Genomic DNA, 22344 nt, shown 5'->3' with positions numbered 1-22344 from the left:
GTACTGAAGATTTTAAAATATTCAGCCAATAAGTTTTCTTCCAGGATAGAATCTAACTTACTTTCTGTCTTGCAAAAAATAAAGTGATTAAAAATTGTTTCAACTGTTAACTTATATTTCTGAAGAGTTTGTAAATTAATTTCCATGTAACTGTATTTCTTCATAAATTCCTGTGGAACAAACATGAAAAATATCTGAATTCAGAATGGAATAAAACTCTTATACACAAATCTGTCACATGGATTGTATGCATTAGAAAAAGTTATGATGATCAGATTCAGAAAGTAATCAATTTCATAAGAATAAATGATAAGCAAGATGTAAAGGGCATTTTAAATTGAAAGGAGACTTAGGAGAGAACATTTCACATTTGGAATACTAAATTATAGTGAAAACTGAATACTGAGATGAGAAAGCATGTAGCCATAAATGTGACATATTTGCTGCAGAGAATGTGGAAAAGGGCTTTTCAGAGGAATTGGGGACATCTGTTCTTAGTGTCAATGGATCGGTGTAAATAAGGTGATAACATGTGAGGCTGTACTTCCTTCTCACACTGGAGGCGTGCATTTCACAATAGGATGTAGAATAACTAAATTGCTGGATTACATCAAAGACTCTTAACAAAATTCATACTCAATAGGAAAAGAACTTGTAATTTAATAACTGGAATATGCATGTAATAGAACAATCCTGATAGATTTTCATGTATACCACACTGAGCAAATTTGAATTTATGAAGCTCAGTTCCCTCATCTTGACTGTGCTGAATGTGAATGTCTCATTACCCTTACAGGCTAGGAAAAAACTGACATAGTAAGGAAATTGGAAGATGTTTATGTGAGAGTGAGAGAGAGAGAGAGAGAGAGAAGACATTCTTCTGTAAATTACATCCATTGACTGAAGGGTTCAAGGGACAGAGAGAGAGAGAGGGGGAGAGAGAGGGGGGGGGGGGGGACGGGAGGCTGGGGGAAAATTAACCCCTTATGGTCTGATTTGAATGAATGCTGGCTTGTCGTGGATTGAATGTTTGTGTGTTATTCCCAGGAGCTCAAGATCCGAGAATGTGACGAATTTAATTTGCATTCTGGGAATCCAACATGATTTTAAAAGAAAAAGCCATTTTGTAGGACAATAGTACTGAACGTGTTAGCTGAGCAAGGTTACCTCATGACCTTTTCACCAATCTCTCATTATGATGTTCTAGCCAAAGCAAACTGACCATTTGGCCTGGCTGGATCTAGGTTTCCCATTTTGATGTGCCTGTAACTTAATTAGTCAAGTGTACACAGACCGACCAATGAGTTTCTCTTCCTCTGCAAACTTTTGCCATTTTATTGCTGCTTATCTGATTAAGGACATGTGGCATTTTTGTAATTTTAATACCAAATTCTGTATAAAGACAGCTTGTTTGCAGCAATAAAGGGAGTAGCCTGAGAAAGCTATTAGGGGTAAGAGCTGGCGCCGATACTCTGCGAATGGTTTTAGAATCTGAGCTCAAGCCTGGTTTGTAGATATCTGTGATATAGTGTAACATTGATGCCATTGGTAAATAAAAGGTAATAATTTGAACTAAATTGTCTGCAAGAGGTTTATATTCCAGACTACCACAGAGTACGATCTCCGGGATGAACCGGAGAGTCCATCAGAGATTCCCTGAGTGGTTTCAAATAGGTACTTTTACAGAGATAGTCAATCTCAAATTAAATTCCACTGGTTTCAAGACCTGCCAATTATAAATAAGTAAGCCCTACATATTAATGCATTCTAAATCAGCAATTACCTCATACTTGTCATCGTCTAATTGAGAAAATCTTCTTTTCACAACTCGACCATAAGCTGTCACTCTCACTGAGCTCTCCACCTTGAAGAGGGACATTTTATTGAACAGTTAAAATTCAACTTTCTTTTTGTTAAATGTTCATCTATATCTTATACCAGCATAACTCTTTACAAAGTCAGCAAACGTCCTAAAATCACTCGACTCAATAAATTTTATGAGCACAGATGCATATCTTTATTTATACAAGAGATATATTTCTGGGAAGGTGAATACAATAGTAAATTAGCTTTGTTATCATGGCTGTGTATGTACAAGGGGAAGGATGTATTAAGCGTATAGAGAAATTTGTTTTTGTTCAGTTCTCTGGGGCTTGGCTATGGTATAGGATCTATGTATGTTCAGTGGTGGTTTAGATTATTATTATTCTTTTTATGTTTTAAGGTATGATTGGTGTTTGCTTATTTCCATTCTGTGTTAATTTTATTTCTCTCATGGCCAATTTTCTTGATTTTGGATGCAAAATTATGCTAATTGAATCTTGAGGATTCTTATCACTTCTAGGCATAAACGGAAATATTTGGATTAGATTATGTCGCACAGTTGTATGTTTATTGAGGGAAAGGAAAGGCTCCCTTCAATGGGTGGCAATTATTTCTGGTAACTAGCACGTGGAAGGGTTGGGGTTGCTTCATTTTCTCAATAAGTTTAACACATGTTCTAATCAGTCCAAAAGCTGATTATAGAGAAGAATCAGTAATACCTTGGAAATTGGTCCATATCTTTCCCTTGGTTGGGAAGGGTACATTGCATCAGTGTGAGATGAGGGGAGCAGATAGTAATAGTGACATATTTACAATTTATTTTGGTGAGAATTATCTCCTCCTTCTGATGAAACTATGACCATCATGGAATATTCTCAGTTGAAAACAATCCTGTCACATGCAACATGCTCATTCTATGCTCTAATTTTATCAACAGTCATTGGATAGCACTGCAAAGATTTTGCCCCATAATCAAACCCGGTCTTGGGTAGTGCACCAAGTAAATGACCTACTGATGAAAGACATTAAGTCAATATCAATGTGTACAGGTTCAATGGCACTAATTGAATAACATAGTCTGACCAATGTTTGTACTTCAGTCATCACCAGCATAATTAGATCCTCATCACGTTGCAATTTGCATTTTGTGAAAATCGGGTGCTCTGTTTCACTGTATTATAAATAGTACTGTGCTCCAGCAGTATTTCATTGGCTAAAATGCACTTCAGAATATCTGGAGATTACGAAGTGCTAAATAATAGCTTTTTAAAATTGGATGGTAATTTCATATTTGCTCATAAAATTCCTCATACATTGGTATAATTGCAGCAGTTCTTCCAATTGGTCATCATAACATCAGTGAAAAGCTCTAGTATTCAAAAATGGGTAGGATACAATTTAGAGAACAGTTTATGCCAAGGCGTCAATTATGTCATTGAATGTCAAAGGAAGACAGTTAGATTTCTTTTGTTGCAGTAGTCATTGCCTGGCAATTGCCACTTACTAACCCAAACTCTATTTTTAATTTGTTCATGGGACATGTGTTTTGCTAGTTCGGCCAGCATTTATTGCCTAATGATAATTGCTCTGGGGAAGGTAATGGTGAACTCCATTCTTGAATCGCTGCAGTCTTTGGAGTATAGAGGACAGTCACGAACGAGTTCCAGGATTTTGACTTTGTGATAGTAAAGTCACAATGATATATTCCAAGTCTGGATGGCGCATGGCTTGGCAAGGAGCTTACAGCTGGTGACAGTACCATGCATATGTTGCCTTATTGTTCTGGGTGGTAGAGGTAACGGGTTTGAAGGTGTTGTTATAGGTTCCTACAGTGTATCTTGGAGATGGTACGCATTGCTGCCAAGTTGGAAGTGAAGGCAGTGAAGGTTGAAGTGGTGGATGCAGTGCCAATCAAGTGACTGCTTTGTTCTGGATTGTGCTAAGCTTTGAGTTTTGTTGGAGCTGCACTTAACCAGCAGAGTGGATGGTATTCCATTACACTGTTGAATTATGCATTGTAGATGGTGAACAGGCTTTGGGAGACAGGAGATAAGTTTCCCACAGAATTCCTAGCTGCTGACCTGCCCTTTTAGTCAATAGTATTTGTATGGCTGTTCCAGTTCAGCTTCTGATCAATGGTAACCCCCTAGATATTGAAATGGGGGAATTCAGTGATGGGAATGACATTGAATGTAGGTTTCCCCTTTTTAGAGATGATCATTGCCAGGCATATATATGCTGAGAATGTTATTTGCCACTTATTAACTCCAAGGCTGGTGCTATTTTTGTCTTGCTGAATATGAGCATGGACAATATTAATATCTGAGGAGTTGTGAATGGTACTGAGAATTATGCAATGATCATTAAGTATTCCAATTTCTGACCTTATGCTAGATGGAACATCATTGAAGGTGGTTGAGCATAGGACGGTACCCTGAAGAACTCCCGAGAGATATTTGTCTCCAAAAGCACAACCATGCTTCTTAGAATGAGGTATGACTCCAATCACTGGAGAATTATCCCCATTCCCGTACACCAATAGTGGTTAATTTTGAGGCTCCTTGGTGCCATATCAAATTACATCTTTCATTTCTCTCATCCGATCTCTTAACATCTCCTGCCCTCCACCACATACAAATGTTCCCTTTACTTAATTTTAACTCACTAACCAGACCCCACCTATTTTACTTGCTCAAAATTGTTTACAGGACCAATGTTTTTCCAGTTCAGAAATCTGAAATGTTTATTTTGTTACATAACTTCCATTTTCACTACTCAATATTCTGAAAAGGATTACAAGGTCCTCAATTTAAGCAATCCCCTTGCAAAGGGGAACAGGACAGAGTCTGCCTTAGGCAGCAACCATCAGAAGGAGCTTAGTCATACTTGGTATAATTGGGAGAAGAACTGAACATTATATCACTTGTCACTTTAAGTAATAAATCTTATTCTTTTATATCTTAAAATTGTCCAGAAGACTGAATTAGTGTAACTGGCTGGAAAAAGACTTAACTTTCCTGAAACAGAGAGAACATTCCCTATCCAGCATATTCTTAAAACAAGGGTACAAGAAACTAAGCACTTTTTTCTTCTAAAGGATGAATATACAGGATCATCTAGTTTCAAATCGTTTATGGGTTATAGCAATGCATAAATCCAATTGTCTATGCAAACACATATCATAGCCGGAGATGTGTTGCTGGAAAAGCGCAGCAGGTCAGGCAGCATCCAGGGAACAGGAGAATCAACGTTTCGGGCATAAGCCCTTCTTCAGGAATGCCCAAAATGTCGATTCTCCTGTTCCCTGGATGCTGCCTGACCTGCTGCGCTTTTCCAGCAACACATCTCCGGCTCTGATCTCCAGCATCTGCAGACCTCACTTTCTCCTCAAAAACACATATCATAGCCAGCCAACAAAGTCTTGCTTGTTCCTAGAAAAGGCAAGCGTAGTAAAAGAAATTCCCCATCGCCTCCCTGCATTGGCTGAGAATGAAGCCCAGCAAAGCCCTGACATAGTACACAAGATTCGACTCAGAGGCTTCAGGAATTGATAACAATGACATCACTAGCTATCTGAAAGGAGGTTTGCTACTTGCCTTGGAACCCTGAGGAGTTTCCCAATTTCACAATGGATCAATGCAATTAAAGGTGGAAGAAAATGATTTACCTCTCTTTCTCTTGCAGAATAAATAGTAAAGGCTCGGAAAACTTGCCATCTCTGTAAACCTTCAGATTTTTCAGACAGCTGCAACACACTGGCAAGCAGTGTTAGCACAAGTGATAAGACATGTTAATTTATGTCATAAAGGAAATATGTTTTGATACTTAATATTTACTTTTTTTAATATTTAAAGCTTTTCAATAACATTAAATGCTTTCAATTCGGTGAAAAATTCACATCAAGTTATCCTCATTAATAGACTGGCAATCAGCCCGATTGTGGAATAAGAAAAAGTACCTTAAAAAAAACTGAAGACATTTAACATTAGTCTTACTGTTACTTCTAAATTGACTTTAAATTTTATAATTCTTTCTTGCTGCTGCTAGGGATATTCATCTGTTACTTTCATCTTGGGAAACAGCCAAAATGTCTCTTGTTCTCAGTTAATATTAACTGTGGCTGGTTATGCTGCTGCATTAGCCTGATTATATGTTTGCTTTCAGTTTATTTTACATTATTCACATCTGGATATCTCATCTGTGAAATCCGGAAACTTACTTCACGACTGATTCTCTCAAATCCATCTAATGCCAGGCAGATCATTGGTTTATTGAAAATAATTATAGCTTTGCTGCCAATTTGTGATGGATGATATAAATAAAGCTTGTAACCATAATTCATAACCTTGCAATAAACAATTGTACGAAAATTACAATACATTACAAAATTCCAATCTCCTTAACATGTAGTATAAAAATAAAAATTGCATTGTGTATTAAAGTCCACTGATCATATTTGTCAGGTTGAGTTAATCTAGTCTCATTTCTCACTTGTATATTTAACTAACAATCCTACATTTCAAATTTCTGAGTGATGTTCTTTTTCAATTTCTTAGCCAGTCAAAAATTGCAGCAACTTAGATCAGCTATCATTTATTATTTGTATTGGTCTTCCAGTATTCTCTGGGAGGCTGATTATGCACACATTCCTTATTATTTCTTAGCAAGAGGCCTCTTCACCCCATTTTCCATCCACATCTGCTTGAAAACAGGTTGTATTTGAGAGGAAATGGAGATCATTCTCTAAAAGTAATAGCCAGCCAGATTTGCTGAACAAGGATTAAAGAAATTATACAAACTTACTTAATTTGCGTTGGTCCAATGTGCATGATCCTTCCAGAATCATCTGGATGAAAATATATCCAATCAGTATCTAATGAACAACACTGCATCTCTTGAATTCCATTCTCTGCCTAATTGGACAAAAATACATTTGACAGTCTGTGCCCCTCATAATATTTAATCAAAAATAATCAAACTAATCAGAATAGAAATCTTACTATGGGGGCAATGTCATTTTTTTGATCATTTTAATTAACAATTAAGCACTTTTGTATGCAGTTTTCTCACTGTGCTATGTTTTTACATTTAAGACTGTTTAAAGGAAACACCTAATGGCCATCTAAAATGGGTATACAACTCTGGTTTCCCATTCACAATGCTTCTGAAATACAGTACAAAACTAACAGAGACACCACTTGCCCAACTGACGGTAAAACTCTCATTGGTTATTCTGAAGGGAGTAGAGGGGGCCACTCCAACATTGGTAAAATACAAACGCAAAATGACATGAGTGTGGCTGCAACTGTCTTATTAGGCTGCCCACCTCCATAAAGCAGGGAACAGCCAGGACCATCTCCAATCCTGTCTTCATTCAGTCAGGAGAATCCAGCCCAAAGAAAATAGCAATAAAATGACTTTGTTTGTATTGGAGAAAATAGTCTAAGGTTAATTCTAGACCAATTTTATTCTTAGTAAATACAAATGATTTGAACTTGCACACAATCTCAAAAAATTGCTGTCGAGATCTGATGAAACCACGAGATCTTAAAACATAGGAGCAGAGTAGACCACTTGGCCCAAGAGGTCTACGGTTAATCTGATAATTCTCAACTCCACTTTTCTGCTTTATCCCTATAACTTTTGTTTCTATTAATGATTAGAAATCTGTCTTTATCAGCCTCAAATATACTTAAGAACTAAGCCTCGACAGCCCTCTCGGTTAAAGAAGTCCACAGATTCACCATAGAGTCATTGAATCATAGCGTTGTACAGCATGGAAACAGATGCATTGGTCCAACTCGTCCATGTCAACCAGTTATCCTAAATTAATCATGTCCTATTTGCCAGCATTTGGCCCATATCCCTCTAAACCCTCCCTATTTCTGTATCTGTCCAGATGCCTTTTAAATGTTGTAATTGTACCAGCTTCCACCACTTCCTCTGGCAGCTTATTCCATACATGCACTACCCTCTGCATGAAAAAGTTGCCCCTTAGATCCCTCTTAAATTTTTCCTCTCTCACTTTAAACCTATGTTGTCTAGTTTTGGACTCCCCACCCTGTGGAAAAAAAACCCTTAGCTATTCGCACTTATCCATGCCCATCATGATTTAATAAACGTCTATGAGGTCATCCTTCAGTATCCGATGCTCCAGGAAAAATAGCCCCAGCCTATTCAGCCTCTCCCAGTTGCTCAAACCCACCAACCCTGGCAACATCCTTGTGAATCCTTTCTAAACATTTTCAAGTTTCACAACATCCTTCCTATTGCAGGGAGACCAGAATTGAATGTATTTTCCAAAAGTGGCCTAAACAATGTCTTGTACTGCTACAACATGACCTCCAAACTCCTATACGGTACTGCTTTTTGGAAAGGCAAATCAGGGCAGGGCTTATACACACCACTCTCCGAGAAAAGAAATTCTTCCTCATCTCTGTCTCATCTGGGCACCTCCTTACTCTAATATTATGGCTTTGGGTCCTTGGGTCCTAGTGTTGTCTTCTTTTAATCTCCAATGAGCACAAACACAACCAACTCAACCTCTCCTCAGAATCTGTCCACACCCAGAATCAACATAGTGAACCTGCTCTGTACTGCCTCCAATGTCAGTATGTAGTTCCTAGCTGTGGTCTAACTTCTGCCTTGTATAGTTTTCACAAGACCTCCCTAGTTTTATACTGTGAAATAAACATCATGCTGGAAATAATGAAGTAAAGATGCATTTATACAAAACATCTGTTTAATTTTTTTTGGCTAGATGAAGGCAGTTATGTGCAACAATTTTGAGTGGCAGGTAAGCTTAATTTCCCACCTCCATCCATTCCCTCCCACCAGCCATTTCCCTGCAAATGATATTCTTAGTGATATTCTCCTGAAAACAAAAGCTAGCCAACTGACCTCATTAACTATCAAATTATGCTTACTGTCAGAGATCAAATGCATTTTCTTACTGGCCTCCCTGTTCTCCAAGAGCATGGCAGCAAACAGTGTTACTGCCTGCAAGCTACCTCCTGGTGACAAGAGCAGTAGAGGATCAGAACTCCAAGCCAGTTTAAAGCTACTCCATGGCTTTCTGACTTTATTCACAGGTCATCCTATGAGTGGAACATCCCTCCAAAATTGTGGTCTGGTGTTGAAACTAGTAAGTTAAAAATGTTGGAGACAGGGCACCTCCATCTTTGAGTGTCCTCTTCCTCACCTTGTTGCTTTTATTGGTCTGTTAGCCTGCCAACTTCAAGAACCTGTTGCCATCCTTAATTGGATGGTGCTGTCTCCTTCTGAACATTAATTGGCCAACAGGCAGAAATTCAGAACCAGGTAACAGGTCCTCACACAGGGAAGACTTAGAGTCAAAGAGTCAGAGTTGTACAGCATGAACACCGTCCCTTCGGTCCAACTCATCCATGCCAACCAGCTATCCCAGATAAATCTAGTCCCATTTGCCAGCATTTGGCCTGGATCCCTCCAAATGCTTCCTATTCATATACCTATCCTGATGTCTTTTAAATGTTGTAACTGTACTAGCTTCCACCATTTCCTCTGGCAGCTCACTCCATACATTCACCATCCTTCGTGTGAAAGAGTTATCCCTTAGGTCCCTTTAAAATCTTTCTCTTCTCACCTTAAACCCATACGCTCTAGTTTTGGACTCTCCCCCCCCAGGGTAAAGGCCTTGTCTATTTACCCTATCCATGCCCCTCAGTCTCGGACTCTCCAGGCAAAATAGCTTCAGCCTATTCAGTCTTTCGCTATAGCTCAAACCCTCCAACCCTGATAACATCCTTCTAAATCTTTTGAACCCTTTCAAGTTTCACAACATCCCTCCTATAGTACGGAGACCAAAATCGCACACAGTGTTCTAAAAATGGCCTAACCAATGTGCTATACAGCCACAATATGACCTCCCAACTCCTATACTCCATGCACTGACCAATAAAGGGAAGCATACCAAATCCTTCTCCACTATCCTATGTACCTGGGACTCCATTTTCAAGCAACTACAATCCTCCATTCCAAGGTCTCTTTTTTTCAGCAACCCTCCCCAGGGCCTTACCATTAAGTGTACAAGTCCTGCCCTGATTTGTCTTTCCAAAATGCAGCACCTCACATTTATCTAAAGTAAATTTCAGCTACCACTCCTCAGCCTATTGGCTATCTGACCAAGATCCTAATATACTCTGAGATAGTGTCATCTGCAAACTTACTAACCATACTTCCTATGTTCACATCCAAAACATTTATATGAATGACAAAAAGCAATGGACCCAGCAGCGATCCTTGTGGCACACACTGGTCACAGGCCTCCAGTCTGAAAAACAATCCTCCACCACCATGCTCTGTGTTCTACCTTTGAGCCAGTTCTGTATCTAAATGGCTAGTTCTTCATGTACTCCATGAGATTTAACCTTGCTAACCACTCTCCCATGAGGAATATTGTCAAACACCTTACTGAAGTCCATATAGGTCAAGTCCACCACTCTGCCTTCATCAATCTTCTTCCTTCTTCAAAAATCTCAATCAAGTTAGTGAGACATGATTTCCCACGCACAAAGCCATGTGACTATCCCTAATCAGTTCTTGCCTTTCCAAATATACATAAATCCTGTCTCGCAGGTTCCCTCCAATAATGTGCCCACCACTGATGTCAGGCTCACTGGTCTATAGTTCCCTGGCTTTTCCTTACCACCTTTCTTAAATAGTGGCACCACATTAGCCAAAGTCTATCCTTTTGGCACCTCATTTGTGGCTATCAATGATACAAATGTCTCAGCAAGGGGCCCAGCAATCACTTCCCTAGTTTCCCACAAAGTTATCAGGTCCACCTAGCATTTATCCATCTTTATGCATTTTAAAAAAAAGATTTCAGTTGCACTCGAGCTAGGGAGGATTTCTGACCCCTTATCTGACCATGACAACAGGACTGAGAAATCTGCAGAAGAAAATGCCGGCCATTGTCAGACAATAGCGAAAGAACTATGTGCAGTTTTCAAACTCCTGTTCTAGATATCCCCATAGCACCTCCCAAACTTTTTCCCATTGTGACTCCATCGTAAGATTTTAAAATTGGCAAGCATGAGCATTGGAACTCTGGATCTGGGAGAGAACGTTTGTGCATGTGAGCGCGAGTGTGTGTTGGTTTGCTTACTGGTTAATTGTCATGTTCCTTTTTATGGCCCTATTCTTTCCAGCTTTTTTGGATCCGGAGTCCAGCTTCAAAAGGCTGGTTAGTGAGGTAGTGCCCTCCATTAAAAACCACTAGGATTTCAAGTGGTCCTGTTGACTCAGTCAGAGATCCATAACAGCTATTGCTGCCTCAGAGTTTGTGACCCCAAAATCTCATATCTTGATTCACAGTTCGGAAAAATCGAACTAGAAAAGTGAAAGTTAGTTTCACCGATTTTATGCTCAGAGTGGGAAACGACAGATGTAAACATTGACTTAAGCTGACAGTGGATTTTCAAAGGCACAAAAGAATACTGAGAGAACTAAGTACACCCAGTCCTTGTTATCCGCTTATTTGCTACTCACGGATCTGCTTACTCGCGAAGTCGGCCCCATAGTCCTTATTTAATTTTCCCATTGTATTGTTCAGGTCCATACACAGTCTGCCTCAGAAAATATTGCATGGTCCTTTGCAGTACATAGGAGAGGGCGTTAGTGCTAACCACATTTTTTTCTTATCTATGGAATGTCCACGCTCCTAACCCTTAACAAGATCTGAGCATAAATGGGAACACCCTACACTCTCTATATGGGAATCACTGACTTAAACGATATAAATTTAAAATTCTCACTACACATGGGGGACAGGTTAAGAAGAATTTATTTGCTCAGTGTTACTCGAACAAATAAATGATTTGTTACAAAGAATGGTTGAGATGGATAGAATTACATCTTTTAAGATAGTTGGAATCAGGTCTAAAAGGAAGAAAGCAGGATTGCAGATTAGTTTTAGATTGATTAACAAGTCAGCAAATAAGCCAAAGACTTAGGAATAGGAGAAAGCCATCTGGCCCTTTAAGCCTGCTCTACCGTTCAATAAGAATCTGATTAAGTTGTGGTTACATCTCCACTTTACTGTCCATCTAACATATCTAACTCAGTCTTAAATAAAGTTAAAGTCTCAAACTCTATTATCTTCTGGTGAAAAGAGGTCCACATTCTAATACACCCCCAGAGAGAAAACAATTATCATCTCTTTCTTAAAAAAGAGGGCTCCTCATTCTTAGGTCCCTAGTTTTAATATCCCACACAACAAGAACATTCTCCAGGCATGCACCCTATATAGGTTCCTCAAGACCTTATATGTTTCAATGAAATCACCACTCATTCTTTGAAACTTCAATGGATATAGGTTATAAACTGTTCAATCTTTTATTCATAAGGTGAACCCCTCAACCCAGGAATGAATTGAGTGAAGCTTCTTGGAACAAGATGAACTAAATGGATTCCTTCTGTTTTCAAATCTGATCAGGTTCCAGATTTGTTTACAAACAAAGATGAGAAATTTCTGTATATGTGACCCAACTACAAAACCATGTTCTGTAACAAATACCAAAACAATTGTGATACATTACCAGCTTTTTATCCTTTAAAGAATAAATGTGGTAGATGCCTTCCTGTTTGCGTTCATTAGGAGTAATGATATAATGCCAGGGATGTCCTCCAATCTGCAGTGCACTTTTAAGACAAGATACTTCAAATAGGACAGGCGGACAATCTGTGAAAACAGGATTTCCTATGTTTACCTCGATAGGGCTGCCTGTGTATCCTAATTCTGCACAATACAAATTCGAAAAGTTTTTTAAAAATACCTGTTATTTTAATATTACATGGAATTCCAAATGGAGAAGCACCCACAATTCCGGTTGTGTTGTTCCATTCACAATGTTGTCCAAGAATACACTGTTTCTGTGTAAACTATGTAATGACGAGAATTTTGATATTTATTTGTAAAGAACATTTCAGTCTGCTAAGTGAAATACTTTGATTTTTGCTCTAACTGTCAAAGTTGTTATATGCTTTTAAAAAAAACAAAGTGATCGAGCATAGATTTCATAATGGTACACTGAAATTTCTCTTTGCTTTTATTTAATATCTACAAATTATAAAACAGTTAAACCAAAACAATATACAAGATAAAATAACCATGCTCTACAAATAACTTCTTACAAAGTAACAAAAACCACAAATAGTACACGTCATTCTGTTATAACGCATATTTCATCAACACGAATTTTCAGTAATGTGATTGACGAACTCTGGACACTGTTTCTAAAGTGCAAACTTTTAAAACATGTGTTGGCTGTAACACAATTACAGCGCCAACACTTTAAACGTTGTTTCTAAAGCACCATTTCTCTATAAAGCAGGGTTGCACAAGAATGCAACCATCACCTTAAAGAAGAACTGACTGTAGTTTTTATGATCATGGGAAGATTGTTTTGAAACATTTGGCCAGGCTCAACTTTATTTTTTTACGTTTTTTACTGCACCAGGACCTTTAAAACTATTACTCAGAAACTAAGGCAAAGAACCAAGATGGTACAGAATACAGCCAAAACTGAAAATAAAAAGTGAAAGGAAAAACATCACAAAATCAAATGTGTTTAAGTATTCTCATTTTAAATTTAAAAATGGAAAGGTTGTAAGAGAGAATCATCTGAAATGTTAAAAAAAGTCTCAAGAGAGAAACAGTGGTGATCCTTGATCTTAATACTGTGTTGTGAGAAGTGAGAGAGAAAGAAGTTGAACCATACTTTTAACATAGAATGAACCAGAAAGTACATATATTGTAAAATATCAATGAAGTGCTGGAAGAAATCGAAGGTTAGAGGTGAAAGGAATCACTTATTAACATACATGAAACGTAGCTGAATAAGTAACATAGTTGCCTCTCGAATCAGAAGGTTGTGGATTCAAGTTGCATTTTGGAATTTAAGCACAAACAAAGTTGATAGTCTAGTATTCTCCAAAAGTAGTGCTGCCCAAGGTGAAGGTAATATCCTTCCAATGAGACATTTAAGTCAAAGGAACATCCAATATTCTAATAGCATTAGCCTGTAATTGTACTAAATTAAATGTTGCTGAAAAGAGATAGAGGTTGAAGCATTTGTCTTGTGCTTACTAGAACTCAAGAAACAGACTTGAAAAAAGAGACACTATTTTATTGACATAAATTTATTACATCTCAAATGTTGTGAATTTCCATCAAAAGTATCCTGACTTCATTTCCTGTTCTCATTAAGACCCAACTTTCAGTTCTTTAGCACTTCGACTTCACATTGGGAAATGATTCTTATATCAAAGTCCAATCCAGAAGAGTATCAGTTTACCTTTGTTTAATCTGCCCTTGACCTACTACAATACCTCACTTTATTCACCTGTTACCCCGATTACGCTCTTTGCACTTGTCAATCAAAACTTTCTCTGTGGTTAAATTATCATTGTTGTAAACCTCTTGAATAAAGCTATGATTTTTCAGATTGCAGAGCTGTTCCAACTAATATGCTTCATGCTCAACAGATTCAGCATTCTCCAATATACACTGTATTCTTATTTTACCTTCTCAATAATCCACTGCAAACTGTAAAGCTTGACCAATCCCATGCTGTACATCACAATGAGTAAACCATGAGAAACTGTGGCATCGGTTACATTGTTTCCAAAAATCTATAAGTTGAAGAATACAGTATTAAAACGTTTTACTAAGTTATATCAATCATGGGCATCACATTTTGGCATACTATTTGAACTCTGTCGAACTCATTGTTGTATTTAATGTTACAAAATTGAGTTGGTTTTCTAATTGAAACAACTTTAATTCATGGATGTGCAACTCCTAGTTTTGGCCAGAAATATACTTTTGGAAAATGTAGTGTCAATGTATAAATACAACCCACCGCCCATAAGTCGTTAACATACATTACATAGTCACATGTTTTAAACAGCTGCAATAGAATTGTAAAACACAATTATTCAGAAACAAACCATTCATTTCAACTGATCCATGTCAGCTTTTAGACTCTAGGGTGAATTCTTTTTATTCTGACTTCTAACCCAACCCTTTAATGCTAAATTTGAAATTTTTCATTACCAGCCTAAGGACCATTAGAAACTGTCATATTTATCTCAGTGTAACACTTTGTAATTCTGAAGACTTCCTCACCGCACACTATAACCGTTGTACGGTTTGATGTAAAACCCAAACTTTTCAATTCTCTCTGCATCGTGGAAATGTCAGTCTTCAATAGTACCTCACTGAATTCTAAAATAAAACAAAGAACACGGGATGCTGGAGATCAAACAAGATTTGCTGGTGAAACTCAGCCGATCTGACAACATTTGTGGAGAGTTAATGCTTCAAGTTTAGTGACCCTTATTTAGATGAAGAGTCTGAAGGACTCAGAAGTGTCACTGAACTTTAAAGGTTAAGCTCTGCTTTCACTCTTCACAGACTCTTACAGACCAGCTGAGTTTCTCCTGATTGAATCTACATTCAGTCTTGCTGAAAAATTCACAGGCTGTTGACATTTTCTGACTCATTAGAATAAACAAGAATGTCAAATTTCACAGGCAGTAAATTTGCTAATGGGTTACCATGGAGATTGCACCACTGCCCCTCTCTCTTTTGCTTAACCCTAAAAAGGCATAATGCCTGGATGTTCCTTAGACAGCACCTTCCTAACCAATGACCCCTACCATCTAGAGGGACAACAACAGCAAATACTTGGAAACACTACCACCTTCATGTTCTGCTCCAAGCCACTCACCATCCAAACTTCGGACTATGTCATCATTCCTTCTGTGTCACTGGGGCAAAATCCTGGAACTCCCTTCCAAACAGCTTTTGTGGTTCTACCTAAAGCATAAGGATTAATGGTTCAGGAACGCAGCTCACAGAATGTGAGCAACCTACAATACCAGTCCAGATTGCCTTGACCCTTTCCACCCTATTTTCCTTATGAAATTAGAGGCAGATATTACAGGAGATGAAAGTGGGTGACACAGCTAATATTGTTAGTGCAGAAGGGGATATACTCTGCATGAATGAGTGGGCAGCAACAGAGTCCATGCAATGTTAGTGATATTGGTGAGTGTGAGCAATTAACAGAAGATGTTGCATGCAATAGTGAGAGTGACAGCATGAGTTTTGGTGGGAGTTGGATGTAGTAGTAGAGTGTGGGTATTGGAGAGTGGATGGTGGCACTTACTCTGGAGGATTTGAGAAGGATGTTGACCTTCTTCCTACAGCACTGAGCATTCCTCCAGATGCTGAGACTGCTTCAACATGGATTGCAACCTCTGAACAGGCTAACATGACATCCACTACTGGTCCCGGGAGAGGAGAAAGTTCCATAGCTGCACTATCTCTCCAGCAGGAATTCCATGACCTGTCCACAAAGCAGGCTACTGAATTCCATCTGTCCGGCACATCCAGGGCAAATATCAGGAATCACACAGGGAAGCTTTGGACTGATAGCGCTTGTCCAGATGCAGAATTTTCTTTTTAAAGATGGCATAGATGCAAGGGATGATGGTGAATTCTGGGATATTTGGGAGGTGATTTGTTCCAGGAATGGTGCATAGTAAAATGGAATAGAAATTGGAAGTGAGAGGTGCCATAGGAACATGGTAGAAAATTAATGAGGTGAGGTTGGAGAAAACTGGCGGCAACAAACCTTCAAAAAAGCATGATGTAACTCCGACTTAACCAAAAAAGATTCAGTCTAATATGTCTAATTTAAGATGTGATTCTGTGATTTGGAAACACCTGCTGAAAAATCCCAGGCGGTCGAGGAATTACACTAATAACTAATTTAAGATGATGAGTCTGGCTCACAATATGACTCACTTAATTTGCTAGAAGTTATATACATTCATAGACTGTGGACCAGGTGTCTGCATACAAACTGAATATCTTATTATTCACTTATGGGATGTGAGTACCCCTGGCTGGTGTGTTTATTTGTCTATTTATTGTCTATCCTAAATGCCTGAGCAAAGGCTACCCCCACCCCTTGCCTTAACTGAGGCCTGATGACAAGGTTCCTAGCTTTGTGTCTGCACTAGTCAGCATAGCAAGGTAACAGTAATGTAAGCCTGGCATCTTTGCCTGAGGGGGAAAAGTGCAAAAAGGTCAAGATAAGGCAATGTAAAGCAGGGTGCTATGAGCATCTCGGTAGAGTGTGAGACAGAGAGTACTATGAGAACAAAAACAGGGCCCGAAGATGTAGTATGGTCCAATCCATGGATTGGATGCGTGTCCCTGAGTGCAGTGTGTCCTGACATCGCATTTCGTTTGACAAATTTGCTAAGTTGGGAGGCTAAGTATTAATGAGGCGTAATGGGCTGTTTGCAGGCATTTTAACAACCAATAATCAGTCAGTTGGCAACTCACTCTACCTAGGGAGAATCTCACCATGCTGCTTGGAAAAAGTATAAAAGATGGTTGAGATGGGTATCACCGCACTTGTTATCTTATTTGGCTACACATCTCACCATAGTCCATATTGCTGAAATCCCAACAATATTCTGCCCTAAATTCTGAGTTTTACAAGCACTGGCTAGCTGTGTACTGTCAGTAATCTGCCTATTGCAACTGATTGAAGGAACATGATGTTTGAAATGATCGGCCAAATGTTGGGACTTACAGTCCAACATACAGGCATAACATGGCTGGGTCCTCTTGTTTCCTCCCACAGTCCAAAGATGTGCAGGTCAGGTGAATTGGCCATGCTAAATTGCCCATAGTGTTAGATGAAGGGGTAAAAATAGGGGTATGGGTGGGTTGCGCTTTGGCGGATCGGTATGGACTTGTTGGGCTGAAGGGCCTGTTTCCACACTGTAAGTAAGTAATCTAATCTGAATACCTAGAACAATCAAGAATCAACCTAGCAACATCCTGTTCTCAAAGTACAAATTCTCACTCCCTTTGAAATTTGCAATCTTGCTCATGCCCTGTTAAATATAAAATGAAAAGTTTCAACAGCACCTTTCTTTTTAAGGTAACTTTCAGGTTGTCTAATATCAATTCACTGTTGCAAACTGATGCACAATCTTCCAAAGACAACCTACATTATTGAACAAACTCAATATTAATTCGCCACATTGTTATTCCATACTTACAAACATAAGACTAATGATTTCATCTTGAAATTTTATATACTGCAAGCAGATTTCCAGTGGCACTGATCATATCACAAAACAATAGTTTATCCAACTCAATGTTCTAAACAATCTAAGGAAACCCAAAAACGTATAATAGAACCTCTAATTCGAGGTCCTTCAGTCAGTGTGAACAGTGGTTCACTAAGTCACTTAATTATTTGAATGCAAGCAGTGGCATAATGATAACATCACTATACTAGTAATCTAAAAGCCAGGCTAAAGCTCTGGGGATAGAGTTTCAAATTAATTATCCCAGCTGATGGAATTTAAAGTATAATTCATAAATCTTGATCAGATGTTAGTCTCATTAATGGTGACCATGACACTATCATCGATTGTTGTAAAAGCCCATCTTGTTTATTAACTTCCTTTAGGGAAGAAATCTGATCATAAAATCATAGAATCCCTGCAGTATGGAGGCAGTCCATTCAGCCCATTGAGTCCACATCAACCCTCCAAAAACTGTCCCTCTCAGACCCAACCCCCTAGCCTATCACAGTTAACCTGCATTTCCCATCATCCACCTAGCTCGCACATCCCTGGACACCATGGGCAATTTAGCATGGCCAATCCACCCAACCTGCACACTGGGAGGAAACCAGGGCACCCAGAGAAAACCAACGCAGACACGGGGAGAATTTGAAAACTCCACACAAAGACAGTCACCTGAAGGTGAAATTGAAAAGACCATGCAGAATAACAAGTTTTTTTTAAACAATTCAGTAACATAGAAGCAAATGGTAATGAAGTGAGGAACTCCAAGTCTTGATGTGAGAGAGGTGGATATGAGCAGTCTGAGGCGGTAGACTTGAGCCTCAATGAGATGAAATGGAGGGCATGCACGAAATAACTGAATGACAATTTATTTCTCAGAAATGAGTCGGGTCCAGCTGCTAGGATCAAGGTCTAACCACAACAGGCAGCTCGGAGTGTGTAGTCCACACGCACAGAATAAAAATCAGCCAAGTATAAGCGATTTGTATGTGCAGATGGTCAGCACAAACTACTGAGAGCTGCAGACAAGACATAAATTGGATGAAATCCTATACATGACAAATACATGACATACATGAGAAGATACAGGGAGAAAAGCTAGTTTTACAACATTGAGAATTTACTGTTTTATGGATTCTCAGATCTAAACAATTCAGTTATTGGGGTAATTGTTAAATCAGGGACAGAAAACGTGCAGGAAGTAGTTTTGATGTAATTAATGCAAATTACAATATAGAGATCCGTTCAAAATAAAGAAACTTACATTTTTATCAATAGCCAGCATCCCTACAAATGTAAGAGGTAGAACTCTGAACAGAGCTAAATGTAAAAGAACTGAGTGTTGAATTCCAGCCTGAAAGACAGTAACAATTGTTATTTAAAGTAAGGCAAACAGAAAACAATCCAATTTGTGTAGAGCAAGAACCATTCCAATATTCAACAATTCTAAATCAGGGATCACCTTGTCCCAAGAGAAGTAAAGAGAATATCCTCAGGCAGATAATTCATTTGGGTTCAACATTGCAAGTGTCATGTCAATTTGGGTATCACAAGGGATCTCTTGAATGTATTTTAAACATACCAGGAGTTAAATTAAGTACCAGTGCAGATGTGTTGTCTGCATACCCGACAAATCAAGCAGAGTATTGGCTCACTGAACCCCATGTTGCTACTCTCGGTAAGCGATATATACATAAAATGTGAAAGGGTGCTGAGTTATAACTCTAGTACAGTCAGCTTGTATAATAATTTATCTGCTTATTTTACTTTAAAACTAGAACATTTTAATAGCACAACTAAAGCCAGTTTATGTAATAAATAAGCTGTGCAAACGTAGGTTTAAAATTAAACACCACAAACACGTAATAGGAAGAAAAGGAAGGTCTTTTTAAGAATGCCTTCAAGGGCCAAGTAATGAGAATCATTTGTACATTAATGAGTTGCACCACAGTGTGACAAGAGTAACTATAGCCTGCAATACCTAATCCAGTAATTTCAAAGTAGTGATAGATTCCCTAGTTGGAAGCAAAGTAGTTCCCTGATGCAAAAAAAAGTCTAAACATGCTTTCTCTGCAGATAGCTCAAAAGCAATTTGGCCAAATTAATTAATCTATTTAAAACATTTTGCCAAGTTGATTTCCTTAAGGTATTGTTTAATGTTACTCATTGTTTGTTACCACCCCGCACATTAGGATTAAACATTCTGGTGTAATCATTACGAATTGGTCGAATACTGCCAAAGAACAACTCTCATTCTCCTTCGGAAATTTACCAATTTTCTGAAATGGGTTGCATTAAAAAAAACTGCCATTAAATTGACGCAGTAGCCAGTATTCATCAAAATTAAGTGATATTTATTGAGTGCATATTGCAATTATAGGTAGCAAATGCTTTGTAGAGGATTGCTAACAACATTGTTAATCTTCATCTGCAGAAAAACATAAGTAGCACTACAGCAAAAACAAAAAAAAGTCTTTCACAACTTAGTCATTTCAAAAGTCTTTCCTCCAAGCATGTTCAAAATAAATGTTGACTATCAACAGCAGCTAATTAGCAACACCAAGAAGCAAAGAATTCCAGAAAATTCAGTGTAGTTTTATACCAAGATCACACTTAAATCATCACCTCCACACTGTAGATCATCGCCACAACTCACCGCTCTAGCTACAGCTGTAACTTTATTCTGTGTAGTCTTGGCTACTATTGTCTCTTGAGTATCGTCCCAAGTCAAATACCTGTTAATTATAATTAATTGTACAAACATCATAGAACATCAAATTATACAGAGTCTGAAACACAAGAAGGCAATCTGGCCCAACTAGTCCATGTTGATGTTAGATCCTCAAAAGCTTCCTCCCATCACTGTTAGTTTAACCTTTACATTAAGGCTTTCTGAAATGGAAGTTGGGACCCTACACAAGGTTATGAACTCCAAGGCAGCAACGGCCACTATGGAGCTGACTCCGTTACAACAGCTGTGCTCACATACTAACAGACACCTTCATCCAGACCCTCCCTCCCCAGGCATCAGTTCTGACTGGTATCACAAGAATTTTCAAGACTTGAACTGAGGTCACTGTGAGGAAAGGTTTGGGAAACATTGCTTTAAATCATGCTCTTTTATTCTTTTCTTTCTCATGTATTTATCTAGCTTCCCCTTACTGCATCTAGGTTATGTGTTTCAATTACTTTTGTTATGAAGTTGAAGGTGTGTACTGTATGTTTAAAGAGAGAGTGAATGCTGTTCTGCACTGACAGCTTACAACAGCAGACTCAGAGTATACTGGAAAATTGAAAATATGTAACATTTGGCTGTGAAATAGATACCTGAGTTGGTTGGTTGCTGTTTTGACAACAATTTGAATTTAATCAGATTAAATTATACCCCAAGATACTACAATCCAATCAAGTTTGAATTTATTGTTTTGCCAACATCGAACCAATGATATGATCCGATGTTAGGGATATAAAAAAGGCAGGCAGTTTGAAAATCAGAAAGAAACAACTGCCATTGAGAGAAACCTAAGACATTGAAACATTCTCAATCAAAAGGTACCTTTTCATATGAAACATTTTCACAGTAAAAAGAAAGATGATGACCCAGGGAGATCTTCAACCTGAAGAAGAAAGACACTGAAGGCAATTGCCGCGGTATGGCTTTGAAATTAAGTTGATGTAATTTTAATAAGTGTTTTATTCGAACAGTATATTGTGATAGAGTTGGAGGCAGGTAATAAGCAGTTAAGAGAAAGGGGAGCTAACAGTTGTAAATAGTTGTTGTTTAATGTTCACTTTTAGAATTAAAGAATAAATTTATATTATTTTCTTTAAATACTGGAATTTGGGAGTTCTCTATTTTAACAGATTATGAGGCAAGGTGAGCTTTTCTGGATGTTTGGTCTAATTAACAAAAGTGTTCACTGCCCATGTCGTAACACTCCATGTGGTAGCACATTTAATATATTGAGCATCTGTTGGGTAAATAAGCTTTTTTCCCCTGAATTCCCAATTGTATTTCTTAGGGAACAGCTTCTTTCTGTTTTTATTTCTACCTATTTTTGAATTCCCCTCAAGGACCAAAATCTTTTACCTTGCCTATTTCTAACATCTGTAACCTCTCAATTCTAGTATCATCTTTGTAAATCTTTTTTGCACCTTCTCCAATACCTCTACATTCTTTTTAACACTATGCATGATGTATAGTAAAGCAACTGTCATCTATGTATTTTTAAATCAACCTGTTTGGGTATGTTCTGACGCATCTCAGAAGAAGATGACATGAACGTCGGCTCTACCAGGGACACTATCACTGTACCACAGAGCCTTGCTGACTCTATATACTCTACATACATA

General features: G+C 38.2%; 1 protein-coding gene across 2 annotated transcripts in view; it reads right to left on the bottom strand.

Annotated features, from left to right (window-relative positions):
* The window catches only part of dcaf17 (ddb1 and cul4 associated factor 17), a 50806-nt gene that overhangs the window by 13898 nt on the left and 14564 nt on the right, over positions 1 to 22344 (bottom strand). For both annotated transcript variants that reach the window (XM_043693720.1, XM_043693718.1), the window contains exons 6-13: positions 20648 to 20726; positions 19256 to 19345; positions 14392 to 14499; positions 12642 to 12747; positions 12405 to 12547; positions 6628 to 6737; positions 5492 to 5579; positions 1784 to 1864 (exon numbers count right to left, since the gene is read on the bottom strand). In XM_043693720.1, the coding sequence (XP_043549655.1) occupies positions 1784 to 1864; positions 5492 to 5579; positions 6628 to 6737; positions 12405 to 12547; positions 12642 to 12747; positions 14392 to 14499; positions 19256 to 19345; positions 20648 to 20726 (805 nt within the window). The remainder of the gene's footprint in view (positions 1 to 1783; positions 1865 to 5491; positions 5580 to 6627; positions 6738 to 12404; positions 12548 to 12641; positions 12748 to 14391; positions 14500 to 19255; positions 19346 to 20647; positions 20727 to 22344) is intronic.

The sequence above is a fragment of the Chiloscyllium plagiosum genome, chromosome 7 (assembly GCF_004010195.1).
Source record: "Chiloscyllium plagiosum isolate BGI_BamShark_2017 chromosome 7, ASM401019v2, whole genome shotgun sequence".
NCBI classification, from domain to species: Eukaryota; Metazoa; Chordata; class Chondrichthyes; order Orectolobiformes; family Hemiscylliidae; genus Chiloscyllium; species Chiloscyllium plagiosum.
This window is presented reverse-complemented; position numbering and strand designations above follow the sequence as displayed.